Source organism: Falco cherrug, chromosome 2 (genome assembly GCF_023634085.1).
Source record: "Falco cherrug isolate bFalChe1 chromosome 2, bFalChe1.pri, whole genome shotgun sequence".
NCBI classification, from domain to species: Eukaryota; Metazoa; Chordata; class Aves; order Falconiformes; family Falconidae; genus Falco; species Falco cherrug.
This window is the reverse complement of record NC_073698.1, coordinates 86,041,538-86,065,525: the sequence shown is the minus strand read 5'-3', so window position 1 is coordinate 86,065,525 and position 23,988 is coordinate 86,041,538. Positions and strand designations below refer to the sequence as shown.

Below are 23,988 nucleotides of genomic sequence, written 5' to 3'. Positions count from 1 at the left end.
ACTCAAATATACCATCTAACAGGGATTTGAAGCACTAAAATTGTCCTTTTACTGATGCAGTGCTACTGCATCTATTTATTCATAGTGGTTTATTGGGGGGGGGAGGGCACATAACACTGTGGTTCATTTTTACTCTTTTGCTTATAAATGAGGAAAATATATATTGGAGTTTGTATGTTAATAAATTGAAAATAAACCAACAAAATAAGCCATGCAAAGCACATGCCTGTGGGGTAGCAGAGGAGGGGGCTGGTTATCTTCACATTATGCAAGCTTGGCTGCCAAAGTTGAAAGGATAGCTTTTTTGGGTTTCAGGGAAAAAGGCTTCTCCAGAAAATGTTTCAGGCTACATCTAACCTGCTGGACGCAGAAGTGGTTCTGAATGCCCAGAGGTGAGTGCATGCCCTGATGACATCCTGGCCCCACACTGTGATAAGACCTAACTGTGCACAAGCTGTCCCCTTCATTTGCAAGAGAAGGAAGCCTAGGCTTGGGGCCAGGCTGAAGCTATAGTGTGCTCCTCATGCCCCTGAAATGAGGGAACCAGGACCATCTAGTATGCTGCTGCACAAACATGCTACTCTCAATAGGAGAAACACAAAATAACTGTAGTATGCAAGTAAAGAATGTTACAAACCACGTATAAGTGAAGTTAAATCAATATGCATCCATTTTTACAGATGGAATCATTCCATAAGCAAAATCCTTCCCTCAATCAGCTCTTTGTTCACAGAAGAAAGTAAAACTAAGCAATGATGAGCCTTCCCAATTCACTTCATTGTCTGTGAGACTCACTGGTTTGAAGACAGGCCAGATGAACTGGTCTGGTAGTCTACATTACCTACACAGTAGGAATTACCAGCATCTTCCCTGTAGTTAAATTATCATAATTTTATGCAGCCAGGTTGTGTTTGTTTCTTTTCTTTATTCTTAGAAATAAAAATTTAAGTTTTGCCTTTAACACAACAACAGTTTAACTTTCACCAAAGCTTGGGAATTTCTTATGCCCTTATTAAGTGAATGACCCTTCAGTCTTCAGTGCTTGAAACTGTACTTCAGTAGGGCAGAATTTCCGCACTCAACTCCTTGACACAGGATGCTGTGCGCTTAAAGTTTCCATGAACTTAAATGATTTCTGGCACACTTTTTCTATTTAATGGTAATTTTTAGATTATTCTTCTATTAATTTGCCCAGGTAATATTTGATATCATGTATATTTTTACCTTACTACCTTTCCTTCATTAATATCTTCTCTAGGCATCTGATTTCAGGCATTAACAGATGGCTAAATGTACATGGTCAGAGGGTATACAGACCTTTTGTTTGACCCAAATCATTCACTGATATGTTCTCATGCAAAATGAAATAAACAGGTTATTCCCTTCTTAAAACTGTGTATCTTGTGTATCCAGAAATCTACATAAAACTGCTCTAGAGATTCTTAAAGTCATTCATCTGCATTTTGCAAGTGAGATCAAACACGCTCTTCCTAACCTTTTCAATGTAAAATAAATGATGTAAAATAAATTATTATTGACTACCAATATATTCTCCACAAAAGAACTCATAACATTATAAGAACACTATTATAATCTATATCATCTGGACCAATGGCAAAGATAATTATGACCATATTTTAAGGGATTTTCTGTTAGGTAGTTTTCACAACGTGGCTTCCTATTTCTTCTGGTTTTTACATTAAAAGCTTGTATAATAATAAAGCTCCCTCAGAGGATTCACATCTAATATCCTAGTTTTCAGGAACAAAACCTGCATTCCGTTATGACTAATGCTTATATACAGAAAAACCTGCACTGTTATTTGGCTTATTCTGAATACATTAAAGTATTTATTTTTGATAAAAGTGGATATTCTTTCTCATCTACTGTTTGTTGTTTGGGATTTTTTTTTGATGGTTTTGTTTGTTTGATCATCTACGAACTGGGTCATGTATTAAGTCCTGGAAAGGAAAGCAGGTAAGGTTGAAGTCTATTTAGGGTTTCTTTCAATGTGATGCTCTTCACTTCTATTTCAGAAAAATTATTTTGCAAATTATCTTTGCTTCGAAGTTTTAGTAGATGCAGTGACTGTGTTTCTTTCACTAAATACCTTGAATGACCAAAAAAACTAAAGGAGTTGACACATTTTTGTCCACCACCTCAAAAAAACCAGATATGCTATGTAAAATTATTTTTTCTTTAAGATTAAAACCAGCTGATCAGCTATAGCTTTCCCTTGGTGATATTTCAGACATGGGATAAATTACATACTTTTCAGTTCCTGTTTTGCTCCTAAGAACTGCATTAATCTGATTTTATTTTTTGTTCTTATAAATCCTGAAGAATGGGCATTTCTAAAAAAATAGATTTTAAACTGAAGAAATGAGCAATTATATCAAATCTCTGGATATTTTTTTTAAGGTTGTAAAATGCAGTCCTTTTAAAGCAACAGTTAAAAAGAAATAAAAAAATCAGAGTATCATACCATAACAATATTCACCTCATATGAATCTTAATCTTAAATCAGACTAGAAGTTATTTGCTAGTCTAAGCCTGATCTGTTACCATCTCTTATTTTATAGACAGGAAATAACAAAATCTTTCAGTGTAAGTTAAACCAATTCACTTTATTCCATCTACTGTGAAAACCTGTACTTAGCCTTGATTGCAGATATTCACAGAGCTATTATAATCCACCTTTCAAATGACATCAAGTAACAAAAAAATAGAAAAGAGAAAAAAAAAAAAAAAGAGATGTCTCCTTATGTTTTATAATAGTCTCCAGTTCTTTCTGATGACAATCATTAGGATGACTCACAGTATAGCATGTAAACAAAAACTAGTATCTGAAACTGCTAAAATGATAAAAGTTGCCTCTGATCACTGAGTAGGCTGTAGGGCCCAGTTCCTATTGTGCTGTCTTCCAACACACACAATCCATTGTTTTCAAAGCATCTAAAGTATCTCAATAGCTTTAAATCAATATAGCCAGAAAACCTTCACTACGTGTAGCCTGTAAAAAATAGGAAACAACATAAAGGGGTTCTTTTACTTGCTTGGAATGTAGAAGTAATTCAGACATTCACATTAGGCTACAAATTCTTTAGTCCATACTTTCTTGTTTACCTTATTTGAAGGATCTGTAAGAAAACTTTATTTTAAGAAAAGGGGGGGGGGGGGGGAAGATCCAAAGGGGAACCACCACCACCACTACCACCCCACCCCCCGTTTTTATCAATATTCCCTGAAATCAAAAAGCTAATTCTTATGGTCTTGGGAAAAACAAAACAAGACAAAACAAATAACAAGCCCAAATAAAAAAAGCCATTTCTACTTATCTATGGAATTCTTTGTTGAAAAGCACACTCAGTTTCTCTTTTCACAACCTGCAAAAAGTGTGCAACTAGTGAATGTACTTATATTTCTTACTAATTGAATACAAGGTTTTCATGCCTGCTTTATGAACAAGAGTTCACGGCAATGTTCTTAAATGACAGAAAATGCAATCCAACTGAAGATTTACCATTATATTTAAAAGATATCTGTATTTATGTGTATAACACATCAGGTTTAGGCTACAAGACCATTTATATATAAGGTTGTTTAGACTTGTCATCATCATCTTTAAGAAGAAAGATGAAAATTTTAAAAAAGAAACCAAATTCTGAATCATATTATTCAATTTATAGAAAGTGGCTAAATTACAGAACATATTACTTCACCAATTTTATTCATGGAAAATAATAGATAACCGATTTAGTTCCATGATAACAGAATCCAGATTTTAGCTGATCATGTAAATAACAAACCATATTTTCTATTTAATGTTCCACACCACGTATGAAACAAATTGTGCTTTTCAATATACAGGTATTTCCTACTTCTTCAGCTTCAGAAAAAATGTGGGTTTCTACAGACCAGCAAGTAAAAGAAAAATAGTCCCCTTCAGGATGGCTTCCATAATTCTCTCCTCTTCAGCCCCTGTGAATACTCAACTTCTTTATTGGTGTAAGAACTTGAGTGTTTCGCCTGTTTGAATAATAAACTGGAAAAGGGGACACATCAAAACCTTACAGATCCCCATGCACAAAAAAGGTAGACTTTTAAACTCTTACATCACCCTGTGCTTAGGAGCAGAAGCTTTTTTACTGTAATGTGGACAACATTACTGACTTGGAACCGAAATTTCTTTCCATTGCTCTCTCAGAAATTCAAAAATTTATTAACAAATAGAATTTATTTTCTTCCAACAAAAACATTACTAAGGTGGGCAATTGTTGAGAATAAGTTTCTGTTCCCCAATAGACTGGAACAGGCAGCTTATCCTCGAGTGTGCCCGGGCAGCAGGAGTCTTTAGCTCTCTGCGGTGAGATGGATGCCCCAGAATGCTCCAGCAATAGAAAATAAGACAGAAACACCAAACAGAAAGACTAAATGTAACCCCATTCAGGTCCATCCTACATGAGTTAAATGATGAAAATTTCATGGTTTTGTTAATTAGTAAGTTTATCATTGAGTTAAACAACCCTCTCCATTACATAGTTAACAACTATTGACAAAAAAGACCCACTAGAAAGTATAGAAATATGGCTATATCATACATATATCATGTATTATCCTATTACCACTAGGAATAATTCAATACATCTTGTTTATAATCTACATATCCATATTATTTTCTAGTTAGACTGAAAACAATGGTCAACACCAAACAGCTGACCTTCAAATTAAACTGTAGACTAACAAAATACCCAGAAAAATAGTTTCAAACATTACTCAACAGCACTGGAAAGCTAAAGGCATATAAAATTTAATACAATTTGCACTAAAATATTTTTTTAGGTTAAGGGTCATCAGCATTGTTGTACTTCTGTGTTGTCTTATGACATCTTCCATCCTGTATGCTTAGCATGGCTGGGAAACAGCAATTTATCTTTACGCTGCTAGTAAATTTGCCTTTTAAAATTTTAAGTAGTGATAGCTACTAGCAACATCAAAAAGGAATAAAACAGATATATAATTGTTTCTTAGAGCTTGACATTCCTATGTTCATCCAATCAACATATACATCAAACTTCATTTTGTTGTATATGAGACCGTTTGTCAGTATGGCCGATAACATGAATGTGGACTGCACCTCATTAGCGATCTATGACAAACTGTCATAGGTAATTTAGTATAGCATCACACTTTATTACACTTAAGGGTATCAGGTCACTTATTAATTGAAAGCAAACTCAGGAAAAGGTCAACCTTTTGATCCTCAAAAAGCTGGCTGTACTATTCTAATTTCAAACTGAAAGAACAAGTATCAAACTGTAGCATTCATTTTCCAAGATCCTTTCCCCTCCATCCCACGAATAACAATAGTAACAATTGTTATAGCTTTGACTGTGAACTCAAACTAAATTGCACTGACATGCTGAAAATTTAATGTCATCACAGGTAATCTATGAATAATTACTACTCAAGGCAAGTTACAATCCATGAACTATAACCTTGTTATGACTTTGTCTTTCTGCACTTTCTGGGCCCATCTGTTTTTGTCTACACTTGATCAACCAAGCTAAGACGACCTATACTTTTCCTGGTGGTACAGAAAATGTTCACAAATTATAGCTATGTCACTCAATTTTATTTTATTTTTTGTCCACATAGCACAACAAATTCATTTGCTGTGGCAGTAAACAGTGAAATAGTCTCTCCAGTGTTTAGTAATTAGTTCTAATACCAGCAGACAAATTAAAAGGCAGCAAAACAAAAATATGTCTCCATCAGGCACTTACAATAACCTTCATAATACATACAGTAGATGTTGTGAAGACTAAGGTGGATAAATGAGAATGCTGATTTTGGCATCCGGCTTACTTTCAGATAATCTAGCTCATCCCTCTTGGCTGACACCAGACCAAGAATAATATTAAAGAGTAATAAACTCCTTCCAGCAAACCTCTGATTCCACAGTTCACTGGTCTCAGACCTAATCTATCAATCCATTTACTTCACAGTAAAAGGTAAGAAACCCATTACAGATCTGTTATGTGCCCTGGCAGGTGGTATATGACAAGAACTGAATTCATCACAAACTCCAGTGCGTAGTACCCCTTTTGTATGCTTTAAAGCACTAGGTGGCTAGCTTACTCAGCTGTCACAGCAGAAGATACTTTGAGCTTTGAAAATAAACAAAAAATTCTTGATGTGAAGGCATAATAATGGTTATAAAACACTTCATTTTTCATACTATTAAGACTTCACAAAGATAGTGTTATTTCCATTTTTACAAGAAATACTAGCTTTGGAGAGGGTACAGTAAGTAAAACCAGGCTAGAATTTAGAAGTCATGCTTTCAAATGTGGGCTTTAATCTTCATTCTCTGCTTAAACTATGTCTGAGGTAGCAGCCTATTAGAATCACTATTCTCTAAAGTTGTCAAAAAAAATGACATTTTAAAATTATTACTATCCAAAAGAAGAAAAACTCTTCATATATCTATTCTCAAGGTCACCAGCACGTGACATAAACACCCAAAAGCAAAGACAATGCTGAAGCAAAAGCAAAAAAAGCTTCTTTTATGTGACTGCAATTCCTTTCATACTCAATTTCTTTATTCCGCTTATTTTCATTGCTGTAGGGCAACAGTTTCTGTGGCTGTAAAGAAGGTTTGAACATGACTTGTTTCAAATATGTCACCTTGAAGGTTAAGATTCTTAGGTGTTGTCCCCCATTCCCCTGCTTGGCAGATCAAGGCAAAACAAAAATTTGTCCTAACCTTAGGAGATATTTGGTTACATTCTCAGATGCTGTAAATTGTCACAGCTTCTCTGAAGTAAACAAAATTGATCTAGTGTATGTCAAATAAGGAACTACCTTACATCATTCATGTAACTGTCATGGATCTTTCATATTTTGAAAATAAGATCATCCTGCAATACAAGATAATCAGAAATTGTAGATCATTGCATGTTCATTTCCAGCAGCGATGCCAGAAAAGAAAATGAACAGCTAGAAATGAAGGATTAAAGTATAAGATACACTCTTAGAAGGAGATGGAGAGACAGAAAAGCCCCAGAGAAATCTTTGTTTGATGACGTTTGTCCACTGTGCTTTGAAGAACACAAAAAAATATATCCTCATCAAAACAACTGACTACAGAACCATCCTCAGGTGACCTACAGAAGTTTGCCTGATATAAAAGTGTCAGAGCTGTGAGCTTTGGCTCACTGTAAAAATTTGTTGGTTTTGTTTGTGGGTTTTTTTGGTTGGTTTTTTTTTAGCACTTACAGATCTATAACTGAAGGAAGACAATGTATATCCTTCTGTCATGTGTGCCGACTTTCTTTCCATTAATTCTGATTTTATTATAGACCCTAGATTTCCAGAGGAAAAGTGAAAAATATTAATTGAGGCTTCCTACACAAATTGTGAGTAAAAGAAAAAAATATGTAAATGAAAAAAATAAATACTTTCCCCTTCAGTTTCATAAGAAAAATCTGACAGAAACCCAAAATGAACTTCTAACTTTGTTTTTGTTGTTTGGCTTGGGTTGAGTTTTGGTTCTTTTTGTTACATCTATCAAGATAATATGGGATATACAAAACATTTAGAGAAAGAGAATGCCTTGACAGAACATATATGGATTCAATACTTGTAATTTTCAAACTCAGTTTCTGTTCATTTTAAAAAAACGAACTGCATTTTTCAGATTCTTTAGATTTAGCTACCAAGGACCAGTAAGAACTCAAATTTAAACATCTCCCTAGACAGATAACTGAAATCAAAATAATACGTTTAAGTGATGATCTCAAATGGAAGTTCAGTTTTCTGGTTTTAGTCTTTTTTAGTAGTTAATGGCAGTTTCAAGTGGTAAGTTCCAAGCCTAATATTGACAGACACATTACTTATATCTAGGAGACATAAACTTGTAAAGAGCTTGATTGACTAAACAGTAGCTTTGTCCTCCATATTTCATCCAGACCTAACTACTTTCAACAGCATTGGTAGTTGCTCTGAATGTGACAAGTAGCCTGGAACTTCACTGCATCACCAAGCAGAAAATAAAAATGCAAGGGTTTTTTGGGTATATGACTAATCAGTAAAAGATTACATTCAGAGACAGATTACAGATTTAGTTAAAATGTATTTGTACAATTTAACTAAAAGTAATATTTACCCCAACTCACCCCAGAAACTCATGTTGTCTTTTTAATACTACAGCTCAGATATACAAATTGTGGTGCCTAAATTCAGCTGTGTATATGCTTACTTCAGCTAGCAAGTAACACTGTTTTGAAGTATTCTGAATTCTTCTATAATGCATTGATTTTAGAAACCCATTTGTAGAGAAAGAAATACTTCTGCCTGAGCATCCAAATAATGATTTATATGTCCAGCTTGGAGTTTGTGAATACGATCAATATTTATTATCCATTTTTGCCTGAGCCATTAGCAAATATTCTGAACCTTGCCAGACTGTTTCTGTTAAGAAGAAATTAATGAGAATCCCACATCAAATAAATTCCTGTTTATTTCTCAGGTCTGTGCTTGAAATCCAACTGTGTTCACAGAAATGTTAACAAAAGAACCCAGGATACAGTATTCTTGACCAGAAACTGTAGCTTGTCTTTTCAGTAAGGTACTCAGAAGATTTTCTCACCTGTTTTTTCCCCATAGCTAAACACAATGAATCCATCTCTCTTTCTTCCCCAGGATATTGGTAACTTTAACAAGTAGATACCACAGATTAATTTCCCCAATTCTGATTTTGTCACAATCTCAATGGAAACCCTTCAGATGATTCTACAGTGACCTTTTCTGACCTGGCTAATCCATACCTTGGGTGGTGGTCCTTTGGCCAACACTTTTACCACTTCTGTTACTTGAGAAACAGAAACTACATGAGAGCACTCAAATTATCTGTCTCTCTTTACCAGATTTGCTATTCATTGTCACCAGTTTTCAACACAAAAATATGCTACTTTAACAACAAAATACAACAAAATCCTCTCTTACTGCTTTTCATAAATATTAAGAACCCAGGAAGCAAAATGAGTGGTACTTTGCTACAGAAATCAGAACTCAAAGTTCAAGGTTGGAAGAAGCATGGTTGAAGGTGAAACAGTGGCTGCAGCTTCCACCTTGCAGTTGGACAGACGAGAGGAGACAGTTGGGAAGTGTTGCCATAAAGTCAATTAGCCATTTACTACTGCCTATCACACACCTGGGTCACCATAACCAGAATATTTGCTGTACCGTCAAAACAACCAGGCTACAAAAATGATGCTCTGCATTCCACCCTTCAGCAGCGGACCTATAAGTTAGGGAGTATATTTGGATGGAACATCATCTCTTCAAGAACTAATGGTCCTGGTTTGCTGTCATTTTTTCTCACAGCAGTGTATTGTATACATTTTTCTTCCACAGATTCATTTTGCATACAAATGTCTCTTCATACAGAGAAAATAATACATACTAGAAAATATATAATGCAAATATCTGCTGAAGATTAAAATTTCATGCCACACATATCAGTCATATGTCTAACCTTTAACAAGCGATGGTTAGCCTCCTTCAGTGTATTCTCAAGCTTATGTTTTTTGTCTGGGTTCAGTGATGCACTTCCAAGTGCTATTCCTCCAGTTTCATTTAATCGTTTGAGTATTCCCTTGTGTGGCGGCAGCTCTTCAACTCTTAACTGGAACAGACAAATACAGCAGTTAAGATGAACTGTGGTAGAATTTTCAGCTCTCTTATCTTCACCTTTATCGATTTGTGTATCAGCTGAAGGAATAAACTCAATTCAAGACAAAATAACCATTGCTTTCTGAAGGTAGAAAGCTACCCACCCCCCCAAAAAAGAGACTGTAATGGTGGATCAAGCCTAAAGATAGTCTTAAACACCAAAACACAGAGTTTCTCAGGATATTCATCACTGTTACATGGTGGATTCCACTTCTGGACACTCAATAGCTCATGTATATCAATTTTAATAATCTTTTAATATGTTAAAGGACAAGCACCTTGGAGAAGGCTTTTAACTGTTGCATGCTGTGAACAGAGTCACCCAGATGGTATGTGGTAAAAAGCCCTCCAGTATAATCTCATAATTAAGAATGTTCATGTATGGTCATAAAAAAACACAAGTAAAGCCAAAGGATGCAAAGCATCATTTAAATATACTACTTTTCCATCATCAGTGCAGTTACTGCAAACTGGTAAGTAAAGACAATGCAACCAAAAGACAAAGTTCTTCAATTTCCTTTTTTATTATTTATATTTATTGACATAAACAGGTAGGCATGAATTGAGCCACACTGCAAGCCAATACTTTATTATTTGCTGCATTAGGATGCATTCTTTTTTGTGTAGCTCCAAAAGAACAAGGTGGACTGTAAACACAAGATACAATTAAGAGATGGTAACACCTTTAATTTTGGATTATGTATCCCTTGGGAATACTATGAATGGGAAATACTTGTGTATAAATAAGGAATGGGAGCCCTCATGGTTCTAAATAAGTTCTAAATAAATTTAGACTTTAAACCTCTGTTCATGTCTGCAAATTATAAGATCCATCTAACATCCCTTAAAAATATTTTTTTTCTTTAGTTCTGATATTCTCAGTAATGGAGGCAAAGCCTCACAAATTCTCTGTCCATCTCACTGACATCGTATCTAAACAGTCAGAGGGACAAACGGCACATGGTTGTCTTCATATCCTGAAATGCTATTTATCCTATTCTTGTTTATTTAAAAAGAAATTAGAAGATAGTTTCTTAGTAAAGAATCTTCTCGATTTTTTTTCAGATATTGTTGAAAGAAAGATAGACCAAAGTGATGAGTTTTCTGCAGATACTTTAAAACTCTATTCCATCACTTGCTGAATTTGTTCAGCTTGGATTGGTATAAAGAATAACTAGTCCTTATCCTCAAGAGAGGACAGAAAACCTTTAGGCAAGTGTTCTATAAGTAATATGAATTTTTCAACCACAGTTTAATTTCTATTGTGCAAGTTTTTAAACATAGCCATTCTATTGAACACATTTCAAAAACTAAACAGAGCAACTTCTATTACATATATTTATTAGGAGTATCATAGTTTAAAAGCTCTAACATATTAAGGTAAATATTCCAGCCTTTAAAAAAAAACATTTAATATTCTGTTGGGGTTTTGTAAAAAGCATTTTTAACAATTCACCTAGACGTTTAGTGCAGAAGATGTTGCAGTGATACATTAACCAGGTGACATTAATAATTGTGCATGCAATTCTATATAATCTTGTGACATACAGACTATAATTTCAAAAGCCAGAAGTTACAAAATGTTAACAAGACACCTATAGAGAAATGTTTTACAGATAAAACAGCCAAGTTCTGATTTAAGAAACAAGGATGAAAAGGATAATGTTCAATTACCTAGTGAAAGGATAGGTATTTTTCTTTCAGTACATTTTCCATTTCTTTTCTGATTTTAATATGATCAGTATATGTTTGTACCTAGGTTTTGTAATTCCACTGCTTAATTTACCTACAAAAGCTAAATTAATGCTGTCTTTGATGGCAGAAGCCTTCTCTGAAAATAGCATTTAATATTTTTTATGTAGAATTTATAAAGTAAGAAAACATTACGAATAAAATTCATGATACCTTTACTTTGCTAAGGCAGTCTCTTAACTGGTCTTCATTCCCTGGTTCAAGGGGAATACCAATAATGGTGTCTGCTTCCTCTAACCATGAGATCAAGTTGTTCAAGTCCTCTTGAAAGCCTGATAAAATATTCTTTTCCTCCTCTAGCCTGTAATAAGAATGTGATATTATTGTTTCTATGCATTTACTTTTATGTTGAAGTGTTTATTCATATCAAAAGACAGACAAGGGAAAATTAATCCTTACCATTATATAAGTTATTTTTAAAAATGTGTCATAAATATTTTTCATATCAAAATTATCCGACCAGCACCTTTTTAACATGGCATTAACTGTATTCTAAAATAAGAACTCAGGTTATAATTTGCAACATCACTAAATTCAGCTTCTGGATTACATATGGCAGGTAGCAAACAGGCATGTCAGAGCTAGAACTATTCATTATTCAGACCAGATTTTTGTATGAACTAACAGCAGGGGAACACAGAGTCAGAAACTAAGAAATTTAGCACCAAAAGTTTACCAAACTGAAACTATATAAAGTGACACTTAAACCCATTGGCATATTGTACAAACAGATATTTTGGTGCCATGTAGTTTGTGTAAAGGATTCCAGTCAAGACCACAAAAAGTAGGTAATGTTCATAGTCCGTAAGAAGGAATAGGACAGGATTTATCTCACCTAACTTTAGATGTCTACTTTGTCAACACCTACAACTCAGCTGTTGATTTTGTCACCCAGATTCTCTTCACTGAAAGCCAACTGGCTTTTCTAGGGTGTGAGATAAGGATTAATCTTAGATGATTAGAATATGAAACCATACAAGCTTATTCTTTATTAAATAAAGGAAATCCAGATGACCAGCCAAGATATAAACATTGCAGGTGTCTGAAGTTAGATAAGACTACTTTCACCATGTCTATATAAATATATGGAGATCTGAACTTTAGCACCTAAGCTTCCAAAATTATCAAGAGATGCATGAGAGAAATTACAAGTGCAGCAGGGAAGAGCATTGGCAGAGTGTGAGCCCTTTGGAATTAACATTATGGGTCGATCTCCTCTGAAGTAGAAAAACTATGTTTTGTATAGATCACTTGTAATTTGTCCTCCAAACATATTCACAAAACTGAGTCTTACCTGTATGGAAAGATTAAACAGTTATTAATAAAATTAAACAATAATCAATCACCTATTAAATAACAACAGCTTTTTGTTTTGCTGTTATTTTTCTGTCCACTTGAGATCAGCACAAAAGATGTAAACCCAGCTTTTTTAGTTTTGTAATTATTATTGTTATTTCCAAGATCCAGCTGAGTTTGGGAGGTTAGGCCATTTTTTATACATAAGAAGTGTGCAATATTAGTATTTTAAGAATTTAAGTCAACATTACAGTGCAGAATCAAGGTCAGTATTATTAATATATTATTTCTGATGCAAAACTGTATCAAAGCAGAATTAAAATGGTTTTAACTTTCTCTGGTTTCCCATATTTGCCATGATGGTCAGTGCCCACAGAACACTCTGAAATGTCAAATGGAATGACTTCTCTTTACCATTATAACTACGCTATCATTTATGTTGGGGGGTTTTATTATTATTTTTTAGGAAGCTGTTTTCTGATGGCTGACAAGCAAAGATGTCTCTTCAGAAAAGCTAGATGATGAGCTTCAGGCAAAAGTGAATCAATAAGAAAGTGTCAGCTTCGCATCACATAACAAAAACACTGAAAAAATTGTTGCTTTATACACTTGCCTACACACATGCACATGCATGCAGTCTCACAAACAAAATTATAAAATCTCTTATTCAAGCAGAACAGAAATTTAGAAATTTCTAACAGTCAGTACCTGTCTTATAGAAGTTTGTACATCCAAATCCCCAAAACATTTCACCCTATATTAAGAAATCTAACTTTACGTCTTTCAAATCTTGTATGACTTTTTCTCTCACTGTGATTTCCAGACAATAAAAGTATTCAAGTGACTTCAAGAGTTCCACATTTGAAACATTTATTTACAAGGAAAGAAAGCTGCTTACTTAATGGTTTAAGTAAAAACATTTGGTTAGAGGGAAAACAAAGGAAGAAAAAGGGTAAGATCTGCAAAGTTCCTTTTAAATAACATCTGCTTTGTAGTGTAAAGTGGGAGAAGCCTGGTTTGGTCAACCATGAAAATTCTAGTAGTGAAGAGGGGCACAAGCATATGAGCCAAATTAAATTTCATTTCACAGCAAAATAATCATCTAACTTCATGGTATAAGCAATAAATTTTATAGATTAAGATTTTTCGATGAGGGAAAGAGTAATGCTGTTGGAATGCCGAGTATTATAAAATAAAACCAGAAACATACAATTCAACTATTACTTTACATAATTTGCAAACCAGCAAAGCTTTTGCTAGTGCTTTACCTGCCTTCCATCTTATTGGTTTTTATTGCATTTCTAAGGATACTTGGAGGATTCCTTGCAACGCATCCTTGCAAGATGAGAATTGCTCTACTAAATGAATAAACACACTACAGGCTCTACAGACCACTCTTTAAAATAGTAGATCAAACCCCACAGTAAAGTACCAAAGACAACACTCTTGACCAGACTTCACTATTGAGCTGCTGAATCTCACAGTCTGGCTGCACTAAATAAGCCACATCTTATGGAAACCTGAAAAATATGATAGTTGGCATGCATGAGAGACAGGCTTTCCTGGATTGCAAAAGTCAGGCAAGAAGACATGACTACAAAGGTGTTCCTGACAAAGAGAAGCATTTCCATTCAATTTACAAGAATCAAATGCTTGAAAGTGTCTCCAACTATTTTCCTAAATCCATCCTTTCTTTTGTAGTTAAAAACCGAAGCAGCAACTTCAAAAATATATGCAATGAATATCTTGGATAAGGAAAACCTTATAAAATTATATTATGCATTGCTTTTCTAAATAATTATGAATAAGTAGCTCACATTTTCCAGCTTTTTTTCTCTACAGCACAGTATAAAGATGTTCTCTGTTAATTTCTAAAATATGAAGCATTATTTGTTTACCTTCAAGTTTAATGTCTCTTAGAATTTATATAAGCATGTAATAATGATAATAATGAATGGCATATTTAAACTCATCAGCTATGATTTAGTAGTAGATATTTCATTTCCTGAGTCAATTCAATGCATTTTGATAAGAAAAAGGCACTACATTCTACTTGAAATATCGGTTGTGAATTATAAATATTCTTAATAAGTTTTCAGAAAATGGATTTGCAGTGATTATGGCTGAAAAAAATATATATACAGAAAAGCAACTGCCAAATGTATTAAGTGTTATGAAGTCCAACAATAAATCATGTATTCAGCCATAATAAATATACAAAGCTTATGTAAAGGAGATTAGTAAAAGGCAATACAGGTTTAAATGCAGGATGCTTTTTTCCTAGCTCAGCTGATATATTCATAGATTGCTATTATCTCAAGCGTTTCAGGCAGATTGTAGCTGCAACTTTAGGTAAGCAATACATTTAAATGTACCCTCACACAGAACAAATTTTTGTCAGCTGGTGTCCGACAACCAGATAGTGAGGAATCACATTAAGTCTACAGCATCATGGGTATATAGGGTCCAGTCATCACTCTTAAGAAACTGAAAGACACTGTGGAAACAATAAGGATACTCTTAGGTGCTTATTGGGAAGTGTATATTGATAGAAAAAGAAACAAGAACCCTACTATACTATTCAAGGTTCATAGAATCATAGAAATAATTAGGTTGGGAAAGAACTTTAAGATCATCAGGTCCAACCATTAACCTAGCACTGCCAAGTCCACCACTAAACCATGTCCCTAATTGTCACATCTACACATCTTTTAAATACTTTCATGGATGGTGACTCAACCACTTTCCTGGGCAGCCTGTTCCAATGCTTGACCACCCTTTCAGTCAGGAAAGAAGCCTGAAAGGAGAGAGTCTCCTGTGACAATGACCTGTCTTTTTTTCTTTATGGAAGTGGGTTTGACCCAGGCTGTAGACTGACTTAACCTCGGTGACACCTCCAAGCTAGATGAACCTTGTCATTGTTCAGTTCCACTTGCAGAGGCTCACACACTCTATGCAAGGGCACTTGGGAAGGTGGGGGAGTCACAGGGGAGATGTGTCTGCTGCGCTGTGCAGGAACCTCTGGCCATTCCCCTCTATTGCCTGAGTCACCGCGTTCAGCCAGGTGGAGGGCACAGGGAATCCTCTCTATCATGAGTCCTGCCTGCCTGTTGGGCATGTCCCTGCCTGCCTGTCGGGCCTGTCCCGGGGAAGGTGGGGTGCGATTCCACTGGTCCCTCTCTCTCTTGCACTCCCTGATGCTCCTCAGCCTGCTCGCCTCCTCCCAGTGCTCTGTCACCAAGCAGGGGAGTCCCTCTCCCTGGGTGCACCTCCCACAGGACCGCTCGCTGCTGCTGGCCGGTACTGGTGTCAGAGCAGGGCACAGCCAGCAGCCCGGCACCTGGGGGGCTGCCTGTTCCCTCCGAAGCTCTGTCTGGGCAGCTGTGTCAGTGAAGCATTTGGAGTGGGCATAGCTTTCTGCCAGGTGGATACCATTGCTCCCTGGTCGAGCTGGCAGGGTTACAGTGCCCATCCTGTGTGCCACACCATGTTTCACTCCCCCACTTGCTGGTGCTTCCCAGGGGCTTGCTTTCTAGGTGTGGGGGGCTCAGCCACCTTCGCTTTTGGCCCTGCCCAGGTCCTGCCAGGTGCTGTGGCATGAGCTGCGTGCTCCGGCAGCTCACTCCTCCTGAGGTGCCTTCAGTTTGGGAAACCCTGCTGTGCACCACACTGGAGAGATCCACTGGAGAAGGTCATCGTGATGCTGTGGTTTTCCTCCTTTCTTCAGCTCCCCCCGATTTAGGTTTAGGTTTTAGCAACAGACAAATTAAGCAGTAAAAATTAACATTTCTTTATATTGTCAGAGAAAAGACATGAGTGGATTTTGGAAACCAACATACATTGTGTCCTATTTTCCTATGGCAAAAAAAATCCTGCCAATATTTCTAGGTGCTTTAAGAAGTCAACATTGCAAATTTTAAACATACTGTTTTCTTCAAAACCAGCTTCTTGTTGTGATTACACATGCTGTAACTGCAGAAAATACCTGTTTCAAAGTTATATCTGTGACGTTATTGTAAAAAAAAAAAAGTATAGTAAAATGTTGATTGATATTGATTAGTTTAATTATGTTTATTGTAATATATTAGAAGTAATAATTATTTGATCAACTAGGTAGCCAAATTTAACCCACTCTGTGTTTTGTCACAGCAAACGGCCAATGGCAGCTGATTTTTCACCAAGGTAACATTGATTTGCTCTGGGGACAGGAGGAAAGCAGGAAAGCCTGCTAGATGGAGAGTCCTATCAGTTAAGTAATCAGTTAGATTTATTGTCTGGGAATTGAGTTAAACTATGAAGAAGCCAACAAAGAGGACCAATGTAGGTAAGATTTCATGATCCAGAATATGAAAAACACACCTAATCAAAGACCTAGAACTCAGGAAAGCTAATAATTGTGATTCTTTTAGAAACAGGAACTCAAATAGCATAAACTGTTTAACCAGGAAATGTACTGCAGAATAGAATTGTTGATAATGTAAAGCTATAAGCAAAGCTGATGCAATCGTTGTATAACGTAATTTTTATATTTCAAAAATGTTTCAAAACTTGAAAATAATTGCATCAGAGGCCTCTATCAAAATGGGTCCCAGTTAAAAAGTTGATGTGTTATGCAGATAATGGCATAAGGAACATGACAGTGAGTCCCAATGTGATTTGTATAGTTAAACAGGCATCACTAAAAAACACCTGACAACTGCTATACTGGATGCCTAATACGAACTTTCTATCTAAAAATGACTCAGCATCTTATCAAAGAGAAACTATGTCTTCATCACACAAAGGTAAATATTCATAACTACACTTAGGACATGGAAATACCGTTTTTAAAAATAAATTAATAACTGAAACACTTGGCAAATTTCTGCTGCTCTGAACAGGCTCGGAATAGAAGTTGTAGATTGAGTTCCTGCTATAGATCCAGAATGGAATTCTAAATCAGCAAACATATTTATTTGCTTCCATTCCTTTATATTAGTATGTTCTAATATTTACTAGACATGAGGCCACTGCTGCTCTTGTTTAGGCTCATAAGCAAATTACTCTGCAGTCACAGCCTAGATATTGAACAAACACAAGCCACTGGTGCCAAATTGTTCTTTAGAGGAAGAAGACAGAGAAGATATTTACTGTAAACTAATGTCTTTCTATACGTGTATACATAGACACATGCATGTATAGCCAAATACAGGTATACATATATACACACAAACATTTACACAAACAAATACATTAAAAAGTAAACACCATAAATAGCAAAATAAGTGAATTAACAGCCCTGCTTCCCTGGTTCTGTCTTAAATTTTCTTACAGAAACCTGCCTGACTTTTCAGGAACTGCTGTTCGTCTAGGATTTCTGGAAATGAAAGCCTTATCAATTAAAAGCCCCGATGCTGCTGCAATCAAATATTTCTTGTGCCTATCTACTACAGCTCTGATTCTCTTATGAAGTACTGCTATGCAGCCAGAAATTCTGGACCTTCCTGATGCATACAGGCTGACACTTTTCAGTTGTATAGGACAAGTAGAGAAGTGCCAGTATTAGATTTTTTACAGTGTTATTCACTGAGAAGTGTATGTGTACTTGAGAGGTCAGAAGTTCTTCTCAAGCCAAAGCAGGTTATCTAAAACCAGGTAATCAAGACATTTATTCCTGTGAAACTAAGGTAAATGCTAATCTATGCTGAGATCTGTAGCACTGCAATTATAAAAATTAAGAAAAACTAGCTCCCTGTAATCTTAACTGCAAAAGCACAACTTCAAATCTTTCTGAGGCAGTGTCCCCCTTTGCCCTCATTACGTGGAAGTGTGGGACCAGTCATCCAGTGCTGTGCTGTGAACCACACGATAAAACTTCCGTTCCTTAACTGGATCAGATTCCCCAGAACCTAAGCTCTCAGCAAGAGTTTTACATTTTTGGTTTCCTATCACTTCTACTCATTCGTGAAGCACATAGCTCAGTGGAGGCATTATGTGATAGTACACTAAGGATAAACCCGAGAAAGATACAACTTTAAATATGTAAATTTTAGCACAGAAAAGGCATATCATTCAAGTCAATTCACTTGAGAGCAAAATTATTGAGCTGTATAGTATTTTGAATGAGAAATCAAAAAGATTTCTTGTCTTCCAGCAGAGATAGCAATTGGCAAGATTCCCATTTCATCTTAAGTAGACTGTCAGTTTCATCACCCCTATGAATTCAATTGCAACTCTTAAAACATTTAAAAATTTTCCCAGTCATGAAGGAAAGATTTTTACTTTGATGACTAATTTAAATGTTGAACAGTAGGACTGAGTTTTATTATCTGAGCAATGTGGAATGTTTTCCACCTAAGACTTTCCAGAAATTCTTTTAGAGATGTTTGCTGTATATGGGGGGGTGGGGTGTGTGTGCACACATGTGTACACAGAAAGTTTTCAGAATTCAGATTTTAAAAAATAATGTTCCATAAAGATCTACTTCCTTATCCTAGACAGAAACAGTATGTAGTATAGTAATTATATAGTCTCTTGCAACTAACAGGAGCTGCAGGTGTGCTTCATAATTTACTTTACAATTTGTTCTTGGCCTGCTAGAACATTACTTCTATTATAAATAACATCCTGCATGACAAGTATCATATTATGCAAGCCACTAAAATAAAGCACTCTCTGTATTAGCTGAACCAGTTAATCAAATAAAAAGTTTTAACTCGATGACTGATTGCACCTTTTGAACAAGTTGATTTCTATCACAGTAATTACATTTGGAACAACAGGTGCATGCAATTTCTAGATGTTTAAATTCATGGCAGCAATGACAAATTAACAGTTAATTGTTATTAAGGGAGTATGGGCTTCTGAACCTGAGCCTAAACAAACCGGAATAAAGAGCGTGAGCCACCAGTCAACTCAGACGCAGACCAAGCAGTTCTTGAGAAAGCACTTGGGAATACATCTTGCTGGATAAGAGGTGACTGAGGAGTAAGACATCATTTCAGCAGCAGCTGATCCTATGAAGCCAAGCAGATCCATCTCCAGCACAGATCTGCATGCTGTTATATGCAACTGCCTTATCCTTTTAAACCAGCCTAAGTTCCAAAAGAGCTTTTAAACTGCTTCTTAGGTGGCAAATGGTTTATTTCATTAACCCTGAAATGTAACCCATCTTGTTTGATGGAAAAATCTCAAATTATAGCACAGAAGTACAGAATTTCCTACGTAACTTCTGGTCTTCTGCATGACTGCTTTTCTCAGGCACGTGACTTTGTGTTTTCAATATTAAAGCACACCAGCTTTCTGTTTGTATTTCTAAATTCATAAGGCCCCTTGGTCAACTGTTCTGACTACGCAGCTGCTTATATGAGTTCTACATACATCATACTTCTGGAAGCAAATGTATTAATATTCAGTATTTAATATTAGGTAGTAACATAAATTAAATAAAATAATTATTTTTCATAATAACGTTTTGTATATGTGGTATTTCACAGATCACTGGTTAGTTTTCTTAACATTACTAAACTGAATCAATAGCAAATTCTTATGGTAGTCCACAAAATTATGTGGGTATATATATATTTAACTGTTATTAATCCTTAGTTCTAGTGGCTAACTAATACATAAACATTCATGGCTCATTTCAGGTAAGTTTATATTTTCATTTACAGTTTCTAGAAACCATATGAAATGAATATTGCAGCTCACATATTTTCTCCATAGTCAACAATGTGATACCAGTACCATAACAACCCGTAAATAGTTTGTGAAACACATCATATGTTTACAGTTTGTAACTGCACACAAGTGATGTTGGATTTATTTGGGAGGTGTCAGCTAGAGACAGAAAATATGCAATCACAGGAGTAGGACAGATCTGCACTTGTGACTCATACTCCCACTTGCTATTCCAATAATGTTTTGGTGCCTTTTTTTTTTTTTTTTTCCCCATTCAGCTGTTGATTTTGTATTTATGGTATTTCGAAGATTAGGCATTAGAGCATTTAGTATCTGTTACTGAGTATTTAAGAAGCCACCAAAATAGTAACTTGACAATTCGAGAAAATATTTACTCAGAGAGAATTAATTTCCTTTTTTTCTGAAGAATATGTTAATACGCTTCTTTGGGTAAGGAACTTTAAATAAAATAATTGAAATTAAAAATATCACAGAGACTTCAGAAAAGTCAGATGTAAATACTAAACAGTAAGAAGTTAGCTATACTACTTGTAAACATAACACAAATTTTTACCAGTGATTTTTCTCTAGTGATTTACTGTAAGAAACCTGAATAGTAATAAAATAAAATAAAATAATCATCAATATGTAACTAATTTCGTGTTGGAAAGAAAAAAAAATATTTATTGACTTAACCATCATGAAATCTCTTCATCCTAAGTCAGCTTTTAAACTGCAATGAGAAGCTAATCACAGCCTTCAATAGACTGAGTGTTCAGGTGAAGGAAACCAATCACTGGTAGCTAGAGTCTTATGACAAAAAAAGAATACTTGATGAAGGTAAGGTATAAAAAATACTTAGAAGTATATTTACTTTATAACAATTACTTTTAATTTAGAACAGAAAGCTTGCAGTTTTATATTCAGGAAAAATTATTTGAAAGTATTCTGGTAAAAAGCCTTTGTTCTGTCATTCTTTCCATAATTACTTCAACTGCGCTTGAGTAGAGATCTGAACAGACAGTCTGCAGGTTCAAGCTCATTAAAAGTGCAAATATATTTGCAGCTAAAATAATGAAAAATTCTCTTCCGCTCAACAGAACCCAATTTTAACAAATGTCAATTTATGATGAATAAACCCCCCCAAACTCATTACTTCTGAAACAGCGAAGGCATCTAATTTCTGGGCATCTGTTTTCAAAAATTACACAAGAAATTTTTAACAAAAATGAAAAATACAAAGACCAGCCAGCATCACTGTTACAAGTCTGTCAACAACCTCATTTATGAGCTTTCACCTTATCAGGTTCCTATGTGAGATGTTGCTTCTCCTCCTGATACATATGCCTTTGGCTAGTTCTGCCTGGCCCATGCCTTGCTGCAGTGGGAGTGAAGGTGCAGCACCATGCTGAAACTGATGCAGCCCTGGGGCTTGCCACCACACAGGCACCTGACTGCATGCAAGTGCCCAGATGGCAAGCCACTGCCTCCCTTAAGTAGCCCAAAACTCGAGTGTCACAGTGGCATGACTCAGCGCTGACACACACAGCATCATAGGGCCTGATGCATCCCAGGGGACAAAAAAGCAGAGAGATTTTCTGATGGTACAGTTTGGAAGATTTCATATTCAGAATGATTGCTGGAGTACGAAGAGGAAGAAACAGAGAGGTCCGTCCATCTATCCGTCCTGTCCCCACCCCCACCCCCCGCCCCTTTATCTAGAGTTAGTAGCATCTACTTAAGGGGTGATTGCAACTTCCCCTAGTCTCCAAAGTCTCCCTTTCAGTTTGAGTAACACTGTTCCAGAGCACAAACTCAGGCTTCTCCAATACATGCTGCTTGCAACAAAATGCTAACAAAAGCTCAATTAAATTCCCAATTTGCTAACTATCAGTGTACCAGACTTTCAATCAAGTTTCAATTTATTCAACTGCCTGGCCTATTCGGAAGTTTGCAGTAAGATAAAATGACTAGATGTGCTAAAATTACATTCTCACCTAACTCTTAGCTGGATGGATTAGTTTGCAAGATACAGAAACATTGAACACTGAATTCAAACTTCTACAGCTTTGAAACTCTTAGATAAAGGCAAATGAAAGATAACATCCTACACAAACAGAACTCAAGCATAACCTCTTGATCTTCAGTACCAAGGAAAGGAGATCCAAAGCCGATTCTAAGCCTGTGCTTTGCTTGGGATCAGCATTTGACCTTTTAAAACTTAAAAAACAACAGCTTCTTTTTACTGAAGAGCAGTACAGGTTCCTCAAATTATTTTGAGATTTAGCTTATTTTCTTGGCTGGTTTTAATGAAGTTATCCATCTGTAGTCCAAATAATTCTCATTCATTAAATCTGCCAGTCTAGTGTTAAGATTAATATTAGTGCCTAGCGAACAGTTAGCTTCCAGTTTCAGTTATTTACAGAATACCATGGGTTTGATCTGGTTTACAGTTCTTATTATGCAGGTAGTTTAATATTTATTACAAATCCAATTGGATTAACATGTTGAAACTCTCAGAATTATATCACGTGTCTATCTCCCCTTTTCAAGTCAACCAGCCACCGCATTCATGATGGTTAAAGGACATATTTTGAATTTACATTGTTCTTTATTAATGCAGTGATAATATTATCTTCTCATACAGAATAAACAGCAGTCCATTTAACAGTGCATCCTCAGAAAAACTGACAAAGTAATTCTGTAGAATTCCCACTCACCCACCCCCCAAAATATTATCAGTGCATCAGAACATGAAAAATGCCTGAGTGTGTCAGATAAGCTAGCCCTACAAGTTGCTACCAACATTGCTAACAGGATATGGTAATTAAGGTCAGCACAGAAAACTGACCATTTTCTTTAGCCTGTACATCTCAAACTCCCCCAGAAGCCAGTCATTAGATTAAGAATTTTACAGGGCTGAGTCAGTTTCTTCCACAAACTCAGATATTCAGAAACCATAATATAAAGTAATTTTAAAATTGATTTCCCTAGCTCTTACACTTTCAACAAGTACCCTTTACTTCTGGTATTGAGGAATTAGGCAAATAACGTGTCATTCCACATTCAGTTTACCCACCCCTTTGATTTTGTAAAGCCTCAGTCATATCTCTGCTGAGACTTCTCTCCAGATTGAAGATCCCCAGTTTCTTAGTCTATTCTCACCATGCAGCTGCTCCAAACCCTGGCTCATTTTAGTTGCCTTCCTCCAGTGATACTTCTGTAACTCCATCATACCCTTCGACATGCAGAGAGCAGTTCTGCACACAGTACTCAATGTGAGCATGGCACGATGTTCGATGACAGCAAAACATTTTTTTGTTGTGTTTTCAAATACTCTTACTGATGCTGCCTAAAATGTTATGGCTTTTTTGGCTGCCTTTCCACACTGAGCCTGCAAACACTGTCAGTGATAATGCCAGAATCACTTTCTTGAGTTGTAACTGCCATTTGCAAGCTCAGCATGTAAGCATGGTACAGACTGTTTCTCCGAAATATTTGTTGCCTCACATTTGTCTATGATAAGGATCATCTGCCACTTGT

The 23,988-nt window shown here is 35.8% G+C and overlaps 1 protein-coding gene across 14 annotated transcripts in view; it reads right to left on the bottom strand.

Annotated features, from left to right (window-relative positions):
- DMD (dystrophin) overlaps positions 1 to 23,988 on the bottom strand; it is a 1,162,157-nt gene that overhangs the window by 397,210 nt on the left and 740,959 nt on the right. For all 14 annotated transcript variants that reach the window (XM_055701082.1, XM_055701084.1, XM_055701085.1 and 11 more), the window contains 2 exons: positions 11,644 to 11,791; positions 9,542 to 9,691 (listed from right to left, as the gene is read on the bottom strand). In XM_055701082.1, coding sequence (XP_055557057.1) covers positions 9,542 to 9,691; positions 11,644 to 11,791 — 298 coding nt within the window. The remainder of the gene's footprint in view (positions 1 to 9,541; positions 9,692 to 11,643; positions 11,792 to 23,988) is intronic.